This window comes from Rhodamnia argentea, chromosome 3 (assembly GCF_020921035.1).
Source record: "Rhodamnia argentea isolate NSW1041297 chromosome 3, ASM2092103v1, whole genome shotgun sequence".
Lineage (NCBI taxonomy): Eukaryota > Viridiplantae > Streptophyta > Magnoliopsida > Myrtales > Myrtaceae > Rhodamnia > Rhodamnia argentea.
In genome coordinates this window covers 31,193,050-31,208,914 of record NC_063152.1, presented here as the reverse complement: position 1 = coordinate 31,208,914, position 15,865 = coordinate 31,193,050, and the positions used below count along the sequence as shown (strand labels likewise).

At 42.2% G+C, this 15,865-nt stretch overlaps 3 protein-coding genes across 5 annotated transcripts; 1 reads left to right on the top strand and 2 right to left on the bottom strand.

Annotated features, from left to right (window-relative positions):
- The first annotated feature begins 2,407 nt into the window (after positions 1 to 2,407).
- Positions 2,408 to 4,785, top strand: LOC115746555. 3 transcript variants are annotated; one of them, XR_007197757.1, is made up of 2 exons: positions 2,408 to 4,359; positions 4,645 to 4,785. XR_007197757.1 is itself a non-coding variant. In XM_048275754.1 (2 exons), the coding sequence occupies exon 1, from the start codon at positions 3,015 to 3,017 to the stop codon at positions 4,158 to 4,160; it is 1,146 nt and encodes a 381-aa protein (XP_048131711.1). In that variant the 5' UTR covers positions 2,408 to 3,014; the 3' UTR covers positions 4,161 to 4,185; positions 4,222 to 4,505. The 3 variants fall into 3 exon arrangements, 1 of the variants encoding a protein (XP_048131711.1); XR_007197756.1 differs by having other exon boundaries at positions 4,639 to 4,785; XM_048275754.1 differs by lacking the exon at positions 4,645 to 4,785 and having other exon boundaries at positions 2,408 to 4,185; positions 4,222 to 4,505.
- A 1,146-nt stretch (positions 4,786 to 5,931) lies between these two features.
- LOC115746497 (UDP-glucuronate 4-epimerase 3-like) lies at positions 5,932 to 7,972 on the bottom strand. The gene has a single exon (XM_030682283.2). It carries the CDS (start codon positions 7,632 to 7,634, stop codon positions 6,324 to 6,326), a length of 1,311 nt encoding a protein of 436 aa, XP_030538143.1. The 5' UTR covers positions 7,635 to 7,972; the 3' UTR covers positions 5,932 to 6,323.
- A 3,927-nt stretch (positions 7,973 to 11,899) lies between these two features.
- LOC115746538 (non-specific lipid transfer protein GPI-anchored 7-like) lies at positions 11,900 to 13,970 on the bottom strand. Its single transcript, XM_030682340.2, has 3 exons — positions 13,493 to 13,970; positions 13,168 to 13,209; positions 11,900 to 12,293 (listed from the first exon to the last, which is right to left on the bottom strand). The coding sequence occupies exons 1-3, from the start codon at positions 13,815 to 13,817 to the stop codon at positions 12,202 to 12,204; spliced, it is 459 nt and encodes a 152-aa protein (XP_030538200.2). The 5' UTR covers positions 13,818 to 13,970; the 3' UTR covers positions 11,900 to 12,201.
- Positions 13,971 to 15,865: the final 1,895 nt, after the last annotated feature.

The following is a 15,865-nucleotide window of genomic DNA, read 5'->3' as shown; positions in this document are numbered from 1 at the left end:
ACGAAAATCTTCTTATCTCGAATATTAACATGCAATTCGTGAAGTCGTCATTTTGCTAGTTTAAATGTTTAATCAGTTATTGTTTAGTTTGAATTGGGTTGTTTCACTTTGAATTTTCAAATTTGAGCACTCTTTTGGATTTTTTTTTTTTTTTTTTTTGTAGTCTGTCTTTATTTATGAGAGTAGATTCTTCGATGGGCATTTTTGGCAATGTTTCTGATTCTCGTTTTTTTTTTTTTCTTGGAACAAAAAAAAAATCCTTTGTGTGCATCAGTCGATTTTTTTATTTTCGGGGATAGATTAATGGTCGGGGAATAAATTTGGAACAAAAATAAGAAGTAAAAAAAGTAGCTTCTTTGTTCCTAGGAACAAACAGAGAAAAAAAAAATGTGATTTTAGGAAAAAACAAACTCAATATAACTTAATGGTCGTCTTTACAACCACGAGTCTACCGCCGATCGCGGTTGCCGATCACCGGCACCGCTCACCGGTCATCGCCACCGCCAGTCCCCGCTACCGCAACTAATTACCGATCACCACTCATCATCGCCGATCTATTTTTTTAGGACCGTACCAATTGCATTTCTGTTCTTTTTTTGTTCCAGAAATAGAAATTTTATACGATTACCAAACGCCGCTTTAAAACTCGCCCACAATAGAGAAATAGAAAAACTATTCCTGAAAAAAAACTTATTTTTGAAAACAGAAACGTTACCATACGCATCCCTATTGTTCCTCTAAACCGATCGAGCTAGTTTGGTACAATTGTAACTAATCGTTAACTTATTGTACTATAGTTGTGCACGTTTTCAAAATTGTAGCGCCTTAAAATTGAGTAAATTGATTTCCCAAAAGCCGTAGTATGCTGCTGCTTTTTTTTTTAAATAGTACAGTTATAGAAGGCATGTCAAACATCGTTTCATTTTATAATTGAAACTATTGCAGACAAGTTATCCCAAATAATAAGGGTGATCGGTTTCAAGGTGGATCATTCTAACCTTGATTTCGAGAACCACCCATTAAGGATCGGTTTCACAAAATGAGAACCAAGAACCGCCCACTTGTTCTTGGATCCACCCGAGAACCGGATCACCAGTTCGGCTCCCTAGTGGGTCTATGGAACCGGTCTACATAACACAATAATTATTACAAGGTTTTGTCACAAAGTTTCCGAGAAAAATGAAACGAATTCCAAAATTTAATATGTACCGCGATTAGGTAAATAATAATATCTTCAATTTCTTTGCAGTAGTTAGGATAAAGTGCGTGTACCGGTTCTGGACATGAATATTTTGATGTAAACTGCGTGTATTATCTCAAAAATATTTTTCCTCTTTATACATCAAAGTGCTCAAATTAATATTATGATTGCAGGCTGCGCTCCCAAACTCAAGCGAATTTAGATTCTTGACAAAGATGACTTCATAAGGAATAAGAAGAAAGGCAAAGAATAATAGAATGTATATGAGTAAGCAAGTAGGCCACCGAGAGCGAGATGAGGCGAGAGAATTAGGAATTAGGGTTTTGAAAGCGTAAAATATTAAATATATATGCACCGGTCAAGTCCGGGTGATGTACTTGGTCTAGTCCGGTAGTCCGGGTAGACGGTTCCATACTTGGAATTAGTAATCGACCGGATTTGATCGGTTCGATCCAATCCAGGCGGTTCCCGATTCTTCTACACACCACTACCAAATAACTGTTTACACAATCAATATTATCTTTAGTCACTCGTATAAAAGTACTAGGGCAGGAAAAACTTGTTATAGGAAAACCAAAACATAGAGGGGCGCGCCTTAAGTGTCAATTTCGAAACTTTTGTTTTTAATTCCCATCATGTTTTCAATAATTAAAAAAAATTAAGATGGTTTAGTGAAATAAGAGATGGATTAACCAAAATGTATTTTCGTGATGATTTCTTGTTTCACGACGGAAAATTCTATCTCAGTTAGATACAACAGGACTCATGAAACTCGAAGGTCCAATTTGATATAGTGTGATACTATCCTATACTACTATACAAGTCACATTCGGAAGTCAAATTTGACCCAGCATGAAATTTGGGATTTTAATGAAGAAATGACAAATGGAAGTAAAAAGTTAATTTTGGGAAATCTATCAGCCGAAAAAAGCCCATCAGTAAAATGATTTTATCGAATGATTTTTTCCAAGTTAAGAACAACTTCAAAGATAAAGACAAGTTTTTTAAGGATGGATTCTCGTTATTATGGACCCTGTGTTGGGCCCAGTCACGATCACAAGCAAGCCTGTTTGAGAGATTTGTCGGGTGGAGTTTGAATTTGATCGCAGATGGAACGGATTCACATCTCTCTCTCTCTCTCTCTCTCTCTCTCTCTCTCTCTCTCCTGGAGACGCAATACGCACAGAAGGTTACGTTTCGAGCAGTGGAATGCTTGAAGAGAACCCATAAACTAAACGTCGAACGAGCCTTCCGTTCTTCGGCGAGACAGAGACAGCCAGACAGCTTTATGTTCGTTGTTCGGCAGTAGAGGAGGCAAAGGGGAAAAAGAAGTCATCTTTCTCCTCAGTGAACCCATCGTTGATATTATCCAGAGCTATGCTTCTTCTTTTCAGAAGCAAAGGTGATGGGAGCACATGTAACTGTGGCCCCGTATGACATCAAGTCGTCTGCTTAGTGATTTCAAGATTGCATAACATCTGTTTGATGAAATGCTTCAGCGGGAACATAGGAGGTGGCAATATGGTTTTCGCTGTTGATTGGAGGATAGTAGGCGGGGGATGATTGTGTGGAAGCGGTGTATTCATGGTTCACGTAAAATTTAAGCTTACCAATCAATCGAATAGGAATCCATTTCTAGATCCCCGCCCTCGAAGCAAAACAACGTCCCAGTCTCTTCTTCGGGAATCGTGAAGGTACGAGTCCATATATGCACAGGGTTGTGTGCGATTAAGCTACGAAGATTGGGTTTTGTGCGGATTCGAGATTTTCGTTTCTGAAACATAAGTGGGTGTCTTTTGGCTTGTTATTTGTCATGGTTGTTCATATGAAGATGCGAAGCATTTGGCGTCTTGCTCATTTTGGAAAACTCGATGCCCTCAAGTACACGTACACTGCCTTTGCTAGATATTGTCACTCTGAGCCACTCGGTGTCACTGCTACTTATTTGGAACCATCGCCTTCATCAAGTAACAAGAATAGTGTGGCCATCTTTTGGGATTTAGACAACAAGCCCCCTAATTCGTTCCCTCCATTTGATGCTGCTATCAAGCTCAGAGCTTCGGCTTCTTCGTTCGGTGTGGTCCAGTACATGGTGGCTTATGCTAATCGTCACGCATTCAGCCACATCCCTCCAGTTGTTAGAGAGCAGAGGAAAGAGAGGAAGGTGTTGAACAAGTTGGAAAATAAGGGTGTGATCAGGCTGGTGGAGCCGTACTTGTGTCGCGTGTGTGGGAGGAAATTCTATACAAACGAAAAATTTGTTAATCATTTCAAGCAAATCCACGAGCGCGAACATATGAAGAGGGTGAGTCAAATAGAGTCCGCGAGGGGAAAGAGGAGGGTGAACTTGGTTGCTAAGTACTCGATGAAAATGGAGAAGTACAAGAGTGCCGCGAGGGATGCTTTGACCCCCAAAGTCGGGTACGGTTTAGCGGATGAGTTGAAACGAGCGGGGTTTTTCGTGAATATGGTCTCAGATAGGCCTCAAGCAGCGGATGTTGCATTGAGGAATAACATGGTTGATGTGATGGATAAGAGGAAGGCTGATTGTTTGGTCCTGGTCTCAGATGATTCGGATTTTGTTGATGTTTTGAAGGAAGCGAAGCTGAGGTGTCTTAGGACTGTTGTTGTGGGAGATATAAACGACGGACCTTTGAAGAGAACGGCAGATGTTGGGTTCTCGTGGAGGGATATTCTGATGGGGAAGGCTAAGAAAGAAGCTGTGTCGGTTATGGGCCATTGGAAAGACCGTGACATTTTGAAGAGGCTGGAGTGGACTTACAACCCAGAAGTGGATAGGAAAATGTATGATTATTATGACGAGAGTGAAAGCCAGGATTTTGAAGACAGTGAGGGCGGAGTAGATGTTGAATTTATAGAAAAAGATGATAGGAGAGCTTGGTGGGATCTGGACTCAGATGATGATGCTTCTTCTCAGGCATCTCATTTATCTTCATGATCGTTGATGAACCGAATTGATTTGGCACATATATCGGTAGACGCAGAATCAGTTGAGTCATCAATATTTAACACTGCATCCTTCTGGCAGAACTTTCTCTCTCTCAATTTCGAGGGCTTTCTGGCTAATCTGTGGATGATGATGCAGAAATGTGGTCGAGCTCAAAGGCTTAAGTTAAGTTGAACTCCTACCTAAGCAGGTACTAGCCAGAATGTCGGAGCATTATTTGACATATTTATGATAAATTTTCCCAAGTATTTTTGTTCATGTTCAACCAAAAAAAAGAAGTTGTAAGCATAAATAAATTCTGCCTGTCATCCTTTTTGATACTTTTGACACGACTCTTGAAATTGGCCTGTTGCGTTCAGCGGCTACTTGTGCATTTCGATCCTACTTGTCAATGTCATAATATGCTCGGTCTGTTCTCTACACTTGAAAGTAGTGACTGACGACTAGTAAGGACTATTGCTTTATGTAGGATCAGAGGAAGTTATTATCAGGCAGGATCAGAAGCTTGCAGGGAATTTATGCTGTTGCAGACTTGCAGGGTATTAGAGAGCTCAAACCTTCCAGTTCAACATCACTTTGCAGATCTTCAGGCTTCCACGACGTGGCAGTTAGAAAGCGAACGGCTTCCATGACCAAAAGCTTGATAGGAGATTCTGGATTTTTCATAAGTGCTACTTTTCTGTCTAATTGTGGTTGCACATCCTGTAATGCTATGCTTCTGATGATGCACATTCATTGTAACACTCTGATGTTTTGGCATTTGTGTCAAAAGAATGCTCATGTTCCCTCAAACTACACATTCTTGAGTAGACTGTTCGTATAAATTGATGTAGCTAACTGAAATAAATTGTACATGCTCAATATTTTTCTCCGATTCAATAATTAGTTTCAAAACGACTTGGACTTAGCTGAGTACAAAGGTTTTATATTATTGAAGGAGAGTGATCTGTCCATCTATGAAATTGACTTGCGCTTGCTACTTCAAAGCATGGCTCATTTACAGACAACCAGTGTCTAAGAAACTTCAACAATGTCACCTGTTCATCAATTCTCATCATTCAGGAAAAGAATATGAAGGTCACCTTTCGGCTCTCCACCAGAACATTCACTCGACAGGTCGAGCCTAATCACCCCACAAGGCTAACTAATACATTCCAGAAAAAATCTTGTCGACTCATCAGCGCTTTTCATACACACCATCATGGACTAAGCACCTACATTATGCTGGCGCAAAACAACCACGTTCTTGTCCGAACTCCAGAGCATAACCCTACGAACCAATTTTCATTTCTCTACCTAGCAGGACATTAACACAATCAAAGTAGACCTCAGGATGGATGGACATCCATTACCATACCAATTACAACTATAATGTCCACGTAACTCTGAAAATTTTTGTAAATTTTTGTAGGTAATGTGCAACTTGTTTAACAAAGCACATTGGACAAGGCATTGATTGTTGACAAACTGCAAAATCTGAATAAAAGCTTCTGAACTTGATCAGAGTCCCTGCTGCATAATGAATCTTTCAGTCACTCATTGATCTACAAAATTTTCCTGCTCATCTCGACAACAGAACTCAATTAATGGTAACAACAGGTGATTGGCAACCCTCAAACGGCCACAGGAAAAACATGAGCAAAGACAAACACGCTACATTATCAACTTCAGCTGGAAGAACTGAAACCACTCTAGACAGAAGTGATCTTGTGAAATGAGACAAAAAAGTGATAAGAGGCAGCCTCATTAAACACTCCAGCACTTTAAGACAATCAAAAAAATCATAGCAGCAAATTGAAATCTTATTCCCGTCCATCTGAAAAGAAAAAGTCGAGTGATCAACATATGATTGTAATCTCTACAGTCATGGACTGTACAATATTTCAGATCTAAAATAATCGTAGCATGCGGAAAGGAGCCTATATTTGGGAAAAATTGATGCAATGCTCCCAGTTACCAGCACATACAGTTCAGGATGCCCTGCAAAAGAATGCTCCATCCTGCTGAATTCTGGACAGTACAGGACTCAGTTCCTTTTCTATGATGAAAACAATCGAATGAGCGTAGATAGAATCAAATTTAAGGATCACAGGGTCGCAAAGTCAATGTCGAGATCAATTATCATCTTTGCAAACTAGCAATGGCATATATAGTTCACCAGGAACTCCTTTTCGACCCTTTGTAGTAACGGATGTACCACTTCACAAACTTCTTCAACCCTGTCTCCAAGTCAGTGGTAGGCTTATATCCAAGATCGCGCTGAGCCAAACTTATGTTCGCGTGTGTAAATTTCACATCGCCGTTCCTCGGCAAAGGCAAAAACTTCTTCTTAGCCTTAACCTTCAAAAGCTTTTCCAATATGTTCACGAGCTTAGTCACGGGCACCGGAGATGTATTCCCTAAATTGAAAATGCGGAACTGCGCAGACCCCTTCTTCTTACCACCGCTCCCAGTACTTTTCTTGGCAGAATCCAGGGCAGACACACAACCCTTCACAATATCATCAATGTAGGTAAAATCTCTAGCAACAGAAATATGATCAGACCCTTCATATATTGTAATCTCCTTCCCCTTCAAGATATCCTCGGTGAAAAAGAAGTATGCCATGTCTGGCCTACCCCACGGTCCATACACAGTGAAAAACCGCAATCCAGTGATGGATAACCCATAGATATGATTATAAGTGTGCGCGATTTCCTCACCGGCCTTCTTCGAGGCAGCATACAGACTCGCAGGCTGATCAGTCCGGTCCTTCTCCGAAAAGGGCACCTTGGAATTGAGCCCGTAGACCGAACTCGAAGAAGCCCACACGATTGCTGGCTGTGGATTCGCAGATTTGCACACCTCCAGAAGGTTCACAAACCCGGCGATGTTGCTATGCACATAAGATGCGGGGTTCTGCATCGCATAGCGCACCCCGGCCTGCGCTGCGAGATGCATTACATGGGTGAACGGCACCACATCGAATAGCTTATTCAGAAGCTCCCTATCATTAATATCTCCTTCAACGACAAAGACCCCCGCTTGATCCAGCATCTCTTGCCTGGCCCTTTTGAGCTTGGTGTCATAGTACTCATTGAAATTATCGAGCCCGATGACGCCGTCCCCGCGGCGCTTGAGGGCGAGCGAGACGTGGGTGCCGACGAACCCGGCGGCCCCAGTGACCAAGACTGTGGAACTGGACCGCGATCTGACCCGGGCCGACGTCCGGATCCGCTTCTCCCAACGCGACCCGCCCCACGAGCCGAGAGACCGCCTCGGCGGCGGGGACGGGGAGGGAGGGGAGAGGAAGAAGAAGAACACGAGGAGGGCCAAGAAGAGGGCTAACCAGAGAGTGAGTTTGGAGACCGAGGAGTGGAACCTCAGACGGTGGATGTAGGTCAACGGTTTGTCGGACTTGAACTTACCCGGCGAGGATGGCACATTGTCCAAGTGGGAGAGTGAGATCGTCTTCAACTGTGACATTGACGGATGATTGCCCCCACCCAGAAAAAAATCACAATCACCCAGACGAACCGATCTCCGTGGGGGGGAGAATCTAGGGTTAGGGTTCGGTGGGGGGGCGAGACGGGGACCGATCTCGACGGCGGAAGAAACCCACCACCCGCCGTGAAAAAAGTTTGGATTTTTCCGGCCGCGCCAATGGTTCCTGGGAAATGGGTGTGAAGAAGAAGCTCTCTTGTTCACACCTGGGTTCTTGTTTCGAGGAATTCCTAGGGTTTATATGGCGGGGATTGCGATCAAGATCAGGGATTTGATGAGAAAGAGGAAAGTCTTGTTACCAAAACCAAATCTTGGAAAGAGAGAGAGAATCAAAATAAATTCCAAGAACACTGAGCAAAATGGAAACTAAACAACAGTACCCTCTAGAGAGAGAGAGAGAGAGAGAGAGGAGATTTTGAGAAATTTCTGATTTGGTGCTTGACACCGGAGAAGTAGATTACGCGTTCATCTCGTTTTAAATGAGTTTCCTTTCTAAGATCTCAATATTCATTATCAAGCCTTTTTTTCGTTTTTGTATGGAATTTGTTTAATTCCTAAATCGTTCGATCGATCAATTATACGTCGTGCTAGAAACCTCGATGCTGAAAAGTTCGTGTTTTTTTTCGTAGGATGTGTTATTGTTCTCGAACTTTGCCGATATTGCTCGACCGGCAAATGAAACGAAAGGAAAAAAGAAATCCAATTCGAGCTTAAATGATCCTATTTCCAACTTGCTACAGCTCATGCTCAACGTTTCGATTTTCCCTTTTCATGAGCTTTTCTTGCGAGTCGGACATCATGCTCCGCAGAGGTTAAAGTTTGACCTTGTGATGGAAATCCACATGTTGCATTATTAAGGGCTGCAAAAATTCAATGCCCTCCCGGCAAAAAAACAAAAGGTGAAAAACGCCATTTCGACCGACGCGGCTTTTTCGGTATATAGCACGGCTTAACGAAGCAGAAAATCGATGCATTTTTATGCATGAGATTTCATAAACATGTCATTATGTGCAGCATGCATACAAATACCATACCATCGAACTCACGAGAAATTTGTCCATGCGAAAAAGGTACATCATAGGACATATTGATGTTATGTCATACATAAGTGACCGCTATTCGTTAATAATTTCCATGTATATCTCGAGAGCAAGATCATTTAACGTGATGGTTCACTTCCGATCAATGAATTAAGATCTCTCGATTCCTCTGCGCCGTATGTGTATGAGTATCTTCCAAACAAAAATGAGATTTTGCAGACGGTCAAGACGGCAAAGTGGTGATGAAGAACCAAAACCAAGTCTTTCAAGAGGCAGACAGAAGCAAAGAAAGGCTGAGCTGTGAGAGGAGAGACTTGAGAAGATGGCAAGAGCTGGGAAAGAGGGAGACTTGTGAGGAGGGCAAAGGATATTTAACCGCTAAAAAAGCTCCCCCAAGCGAAAGCATCCTCGTTCCTAAACTTAAGCCACACTTTTCACGTTGACTTTTTGGATCAGCATCTCACCAAACCAAGCCAGCACCAAATACCATTTACCAAAAAGTCATCATGAGACTTAGAGCTTAAGAAAATGTGTGCATCCTATCTGGCTAAGTAACATGTTCTTGTGGATCAATTCCAATTGCCAATTTTTTTTTTTCCGGTCATATCTAGAGACACGAGCTCATAGACCCAGTTGCCTAGAACCTCGTAGATCACATTTCGAGGCCCAGTTTGGGTTTTTAGCCTTTGCATGCGACCTTAACCTAAGACGTTTGGCGGGTCGTTTGTGAGATATGAATGTACGACCTCGAATGCTTGAGTTAAAAGTCCTCCAAGACCCCCGAATCAACCATGTCAACCTTGAAGGTTAAATTGCAGTCTTTTGCTCTCTTCAGTCCTGCATCGCAAAAGTTGAAACGAAAGACGGTCTGATACAATCGTGGGTTTCTCGTGTCTTAATCGTGGTGCTTATGTGCTCGACAAAACTCATGTAGTGAATACAAGCATAAATCAAAGTAAAGAATTAGAAAGTCAAGGGATGAGTTTAATGAGAGTCCTAAAACTTGTCGCGAAAGTGTAATTGAGGCATGACAAGTTTTAGGACTTTTAGTAAACTTATCTCAAAAGTCAATCAATCTCACCCAGCCCCAATAATTTGCAATTCAGTTCGATCTCATCAAGGTCCCAACATTGATCTCTCTCCATTGAATTAACATGGTCATGGGATTCCGTCGATGGTGAAGTTGCTGGCCCAGATATCATCTTTATTAGGCCCAAAGTGATTCTGCCTTCATAGGCCCAATTTCATCTTCAGGCTCAAGAATTTCCTTGGGCCATAATGGCTAAATTATTGGAGATTACATAATGGTGTTCTAATTAACAGGGCAACGATTGGGCTCTACGAAATTTCCAAACTTTGGTATACATGTCAACCGAAGTATGACATGTCCGCGAGCTTTAGAGGTGAGGACATAAGAAAGACCATCATATGATGCTGCCTAGACCCGTCAAACGGGATTGGTCGGATCGGTTTTGGGTCGGGTCGTAAATTGTACGAACCAAATGGTCTCATTTAACCCGTTTATGACACATTTATTGCAATGCAAATCTAATAATCTATACCCGACGCTACTCATTAGGGATCGCAAGGCGGCCAGAGACGCCGGCGAAAAAAATTCAAACCTTCAAACACAGCCTTAAGGTGATAACTCACGTATGTTGAGGTGTTTCCCTTTGCTGGCCAAATGTTCTATAGGGTCGGGTTTTGGTACATTATTCTTCGGACAGTCAAAATTTCTTGATTAAGGGGAAAAAGTTTTCCATCCTCGTAAATCGTAATTGTAGCGCATAGGCAATTTTGGAGAGGAGAAATGATATTTTCAATAAAAAAAATCATTTACGTATTGAATGCGTGATAAATGTCGTGTGTGAATATAATGCGTCGAATATACAAATTGTGTAGAAGTAATTAGATAAGGATAGAAGGTGATTAATTTCGTCGTTCATAGATCCTATATCTCCTTCTAAAAATGTTAGAATGTTACAGATTGTATAGTCGAAGAGATCGGATATAAGGTGATTTTAACTTTGCCATTCATTTCAATGACCGAGTGCCTCCAGTTCCTTCTAAGAGATTGGATATTTACGGATTGTATAGTCAAATCATTCAAGATGTTATATGTGAATATCATGCATTCAAGTGGTAAGCCATTGCCGCATCATTAAAATTTCCAAATAAATGCACTGAAAATCCTCAAACTTGTGGGGAAGTTCAATTGAATCTTATAATGTTCATCACTAGTCTCATTGTTCTACATTAGAAACAAATGTTCAAAATGGACACACGACATATTTATCACTACATCGGCCCTAGGGATGAGCAAGACAGACCAACGGTTCATCCTCGATTTTCGGTTCCATAAAATTGAAACCGGTTATTATCGATCAAGCTCCCCGATTGTGGAAAGGAACCAAATCGATTATTTTTTTATTTTTCTGTTTCTTAAATGTAAGTGTAATGATCTACCCCGTTACATTTTTATTTCTTAAATGTAAAACTAATTTTTAATCAATATATTAGAATTAAGTCGGTGTCGGTCACCCCTTCTAATAATTCACCGGTTTCATTGGACCGCCCGAGAAACGGTCATTCCGATCCGATTTCCGGTTCCGCTATCGCCCCTTTTTTGGGGCTATAGCATCTATTAGAATAGTTGAGGGGAGAGTTCGTAGAACAATAGTGAAACCAGTAAGAACTTACGAAAACATAAATTACAACCGAATTTAATTCATTAGAAATGCCAATTCACGCGCCATTTCCTCTGGTTAATTTATTAGAAATGCTTTGACCCGAAAAAGAACATTTATTAGAAATGCACGATTTTTTTATGTCAATCTGGAGGAATCCCTACGGGGTTTTCTCCGCAATGTCACATGAAGACAACATCCGATGTTCATCCATCAACCAACTAATTTTACAGAGGAAGACATCACTCCACGAGATCCCCTTTCCTTGGTCAATATTTTCTCCTTAAGATGTATGATTTTTAAATTTTTTTTTGTACATTTTTTAATACTCAAAATGTATGATTTTTAATTTTTTTCGTACTTTGAGAATAAGTAAAAAGCATAGAAATACATAATCACCCTGAGCAAAGAAAAAAAGTTACGAATCATAACTCCCAAGACAGTTAATTTATGGAGTCATGCCTGAGCCAGAGCCGCTAGTTTACAGCTTATCTTTAAGCACCTAACATGGTGGGAGCCATTCATGAAAGAGAAGTGTGAACAATTTTATTGTGATGCACCTGAGAAATGACCTCCATCAAGCGTCTCGAGGTCAAAAGATCCCCGGTGAGTCGAGTACACAATAATCAGGGCATGAAATAGAGTAAAATAGCTAGCTAGACCTGCCACAGCAACGAAATCGAATTCACCATATCGAGAAAGCCGAAAGCAACTGAAACGACCAAAATCTCAAGAACGCCGGGATCCCCTCTCTGAGAACCATAACAATCCATGTCAAGCATCTCCCCATCGATCGGACGTGTGCAACCTAACCCACGGACCTCAATAAAACATCATCGATGCCAGAATGAGGAATGAGCTTGAGATACCGCTCCAAGTTATTCTGCCGGCATCGCTGTCGCCTCCGGGCGTCGCTGCAACATTCATTCACCATTCTGCTATTAGAAACTCAACACTCATAGCAATCAAGATGCCTCAAATCGAAAGGAAAGACGAGCTTCACAAAATGCAGCTGCACAATGTAAAGTCTCTCTTACTACTCAAGTCTACAACCTCGGCGACACTTCACCCCAAATCTCCTTGAATGCAAAAGAGTTGCACGACATACTCGATACTTCACTCGTCATTGTGGCGGGAGATGCCGCTCGAAGGTTACCGAGAAATACTGTCGGCATCAAGGGATATTCCACACACGCGCATTGAGCGATTCTTCTTATCAGCTCTAACAATTCTTGTCCTAATTCCACGTCTTTCTGTCTTAACCTAGAACAGACTTTAGCATACGATGAACTGTCTATATAAAGAAGCAATCTGACATCAATCCCAGGAAGAACCCCAAAATTTGATTACCTGTAATAAGGACTACCGAGAGCAACCATAAACAGCCCTGTCTAGTTTTCCTATTTGTCATGTATCTGCTATTTACATACTTCATCACCCTCATAAATCTGATTCACGTGGGACGGCAATGCCAAGAAAGTTATGGAATGAGACAGACTCGAGCCACAATAATTTTCTGGGAAAAGGACATGACTTCAATAATCTCCCCCCTAAAGTAAGATTTCCCCAAGCGACCCAAGTCAAGCTCGGACGCGCAGAGACCATCGGACACCGGCCTTTTCCAGGAAAATTTCGCCCTTGTCGGGTTCCAGACGAACTCTATCGTCTCGCCTAGATTTGCTTCCCTAAACCAGCTCTAAAATTACTTATCTGGAGGTGCAACAATGGCTGATCGACCCAAAATTACTAGCGAATGAATCGAAAGAAGGAAAACGGAAAATTTCTTACCTGGTGGTGGTGTTGTTGATGACGATGGAGACGTAGCGCTCGCTGCAAATCAAGAGATTTCGTGTGAGAAAAACTTCTTCTCGGTATGAATTGAAGCTCAAAAGAAAGAGGTGTCGCACAAGCAAGTTCAATTCAGTTCCAAAACAGGCCAAATCGCAGTTCCCAAAGCTTAAAAATGACTCAAGAATCGTCATTCGGTCTCGTCATAGAGAAGGTTCTTCCGAATTGCAAATCCAGTTTTTTTTTTTTTTACCAAAACCTAATTCGTTCCTCCTTCCCCTGCAAGATTTTTCCCGAAACAGTGGACGAGAGTAGACGATCGTACCGTTGCAGAGGCCGGTGTCGGTGGAGACACCGCATTCCTTCGTGAGCTGGAGAGCCTGGGTGACGTTGATCCCCAGGGAGGCGAGCAGGTTTGGGGTGTTGTAGAGGTTGCAGAGGCAAGCGAGGTCGGTGGCCACCGCCTGCTTGATCGGGTTGCAGCACGTGTCCGGCGGGTTCGTCGAGTTCATGTAGTCGGCGCAGGGCACCAGCTTCGACGCGCACGTCTGCGTCGCCGGCGTCTGCGCCTCCGCGAGGATGGCGGCCCCGGCGGCGAACAACAGCGCCGCCGCCAGGAGGAGAGGCGTCCGGCGAGAAGTCGAGGTCATGTTTCTCTCTGTGCGCGTCGGAATGGAGGGTTGTTAGGTGGGGATGGTGATGTCCCTTTGATGGAGTCGACTCGGTTTATATGGTTGCGACTCAGTGTGTTTTGTGTGCGATGAGCGAGTTTCGTTTCTTCTTCGTCTTCGTCTTCTTCTTCTTGCTCCTCGCCTTTTGAGCTGTCCAACGCTCAGGTTGTCTGGTGAAAAGGTATGAACTTCTGAAAACTCATGGGAGTCTGTGTTGCCACGCGTTTGCAGCTCGCGTCACCTTCACGCTATCCCTTTTTACCATTTTGCCCCCTAAGTCATTATTGTTCTTTTCCCAACATCTTGCATGGCAAGTAATTTACCTTCGAAAGCATGGTGAGAAGATTTTTGACATACAACTTTTTAATGAAATCCCACTTTTGGTCCTTCACCTTTCACTTTTTTTTTTTTTTTCGATCGGGTCCTTGGATTTTTAATTTGTGCAATCAAGCTCCTATTTGCATAAATTTTATTGAGTTGCGGGAGTTTTATGCGGAAAAAGTCATGTATTGAAAATTTAGTATAAGACATAGTGATCAATATCCTAATTAACTATGGCAAGAACCGGAGAATATTTGGAGGAATTCTATTCAATGTTTTTCACACCTTCTATGTGTGTATTTATAGTATAAGGAAGAAAGATGGAAATAGAAAGAAAACATACGAGATGAAATTTTCCTATTTTACCAAATCAATCACGAATCGACCAAATTAATCAAGATGCAACCAGAATCGGTATCCCAATCAAATTCTTTCATATCTTCAATCAATCCCTTCCGCTTCAAATCCAATAAATTGGGCCCGATGTGGAAGAAGTTTTTGCTTCCCGTGGACTATCGCCTACCGGCTATGCACGAGACCGAAAAAGTCTCGACGGCTTATGTTGTAGACGATAAAGGCTGCAATAAGAAACGTCTTACCATAACAACAATTGGAATTTTCATTTTTCCCAAAACACCACTAGATGAACATCGCGCTTGTGTTTTTCAAGTCGAAAATTGGTCGGCTTTCACGGATCAATCGCATCCGGAACGGGAGGAAATTTGAATAGAAAACTTATGCTAATCTCTTGGGACTTCAATTAGACAGATCAGAAGTTCGAGAAAAGCGTGTAAAATCGGGGGTTCGACCTAACAATTATCAACACGGGACCGCACTATCGTGCTGACAATGGCCGATTTTCTCCTTCGAATGAACTCCTAAAAACAGGTGAACTTTGAACTGGTCACGTTGACAAGTACGAAAACCAGGAGTCGCATGCGCCGCGACCAGAAGCAACTCTTCGTGTCCATTAACATAATTGACGAACAAATTGCACCCGTTGATCGTGCGCTGCGACTTGAGATTTGAACAGATCAACCGAAGATCGGAATGTGACGGCCCCTCCGATTTGATTCGACGTCGTTTTCGGTAAATATTGGCTCGTCCAAGTCCAAATTCCACAGCGTCTCCCTTAATTATGTTGGACTGAATATTATACATCTAGCAATCAATCATTGGGCATTCAAGGCGGCTACGTTGCCTGACAAAATGACGAGAAGAAATGTCATCGGAACGGGCATTTGCGCGTGGAATTGAAGTTTCGCGGTCAACGAAAGCACCCCCACCAACGAATTTTCTATTCTGGTATATTTTCATTTGTTCAACGGCGATTGACGGCGACGGGATGGAGTCTTCAACAAGCCGACGGGAGATTTTAAACTTCACTTCGTCGTCGTCGTCGTCGTCGACGACCCGAAAAAAGGAAAAAGTTTGTTGTCCGAAAACTAGACTCGATGAGAAAGGGCCCCAAAAAAAATAAATAAAAAAAGAAAGAGTAATCATTCTTAAATACACCAAATGGTAGAAATTAAATAATTACCGCTGGATTTGTTGAAAATTAATTTATTTGTGGGCCCTAAGCAATTGATTCGGCAGGTGAAAATGACGCGGCATGCCCCGCCGATGGGAAACCAAAACCTCGTTGATGCGACATCTCCGTTCTTCACGCGGGTCGACCCGAAAAGGGCGAGAAAGTCCGCCATTCG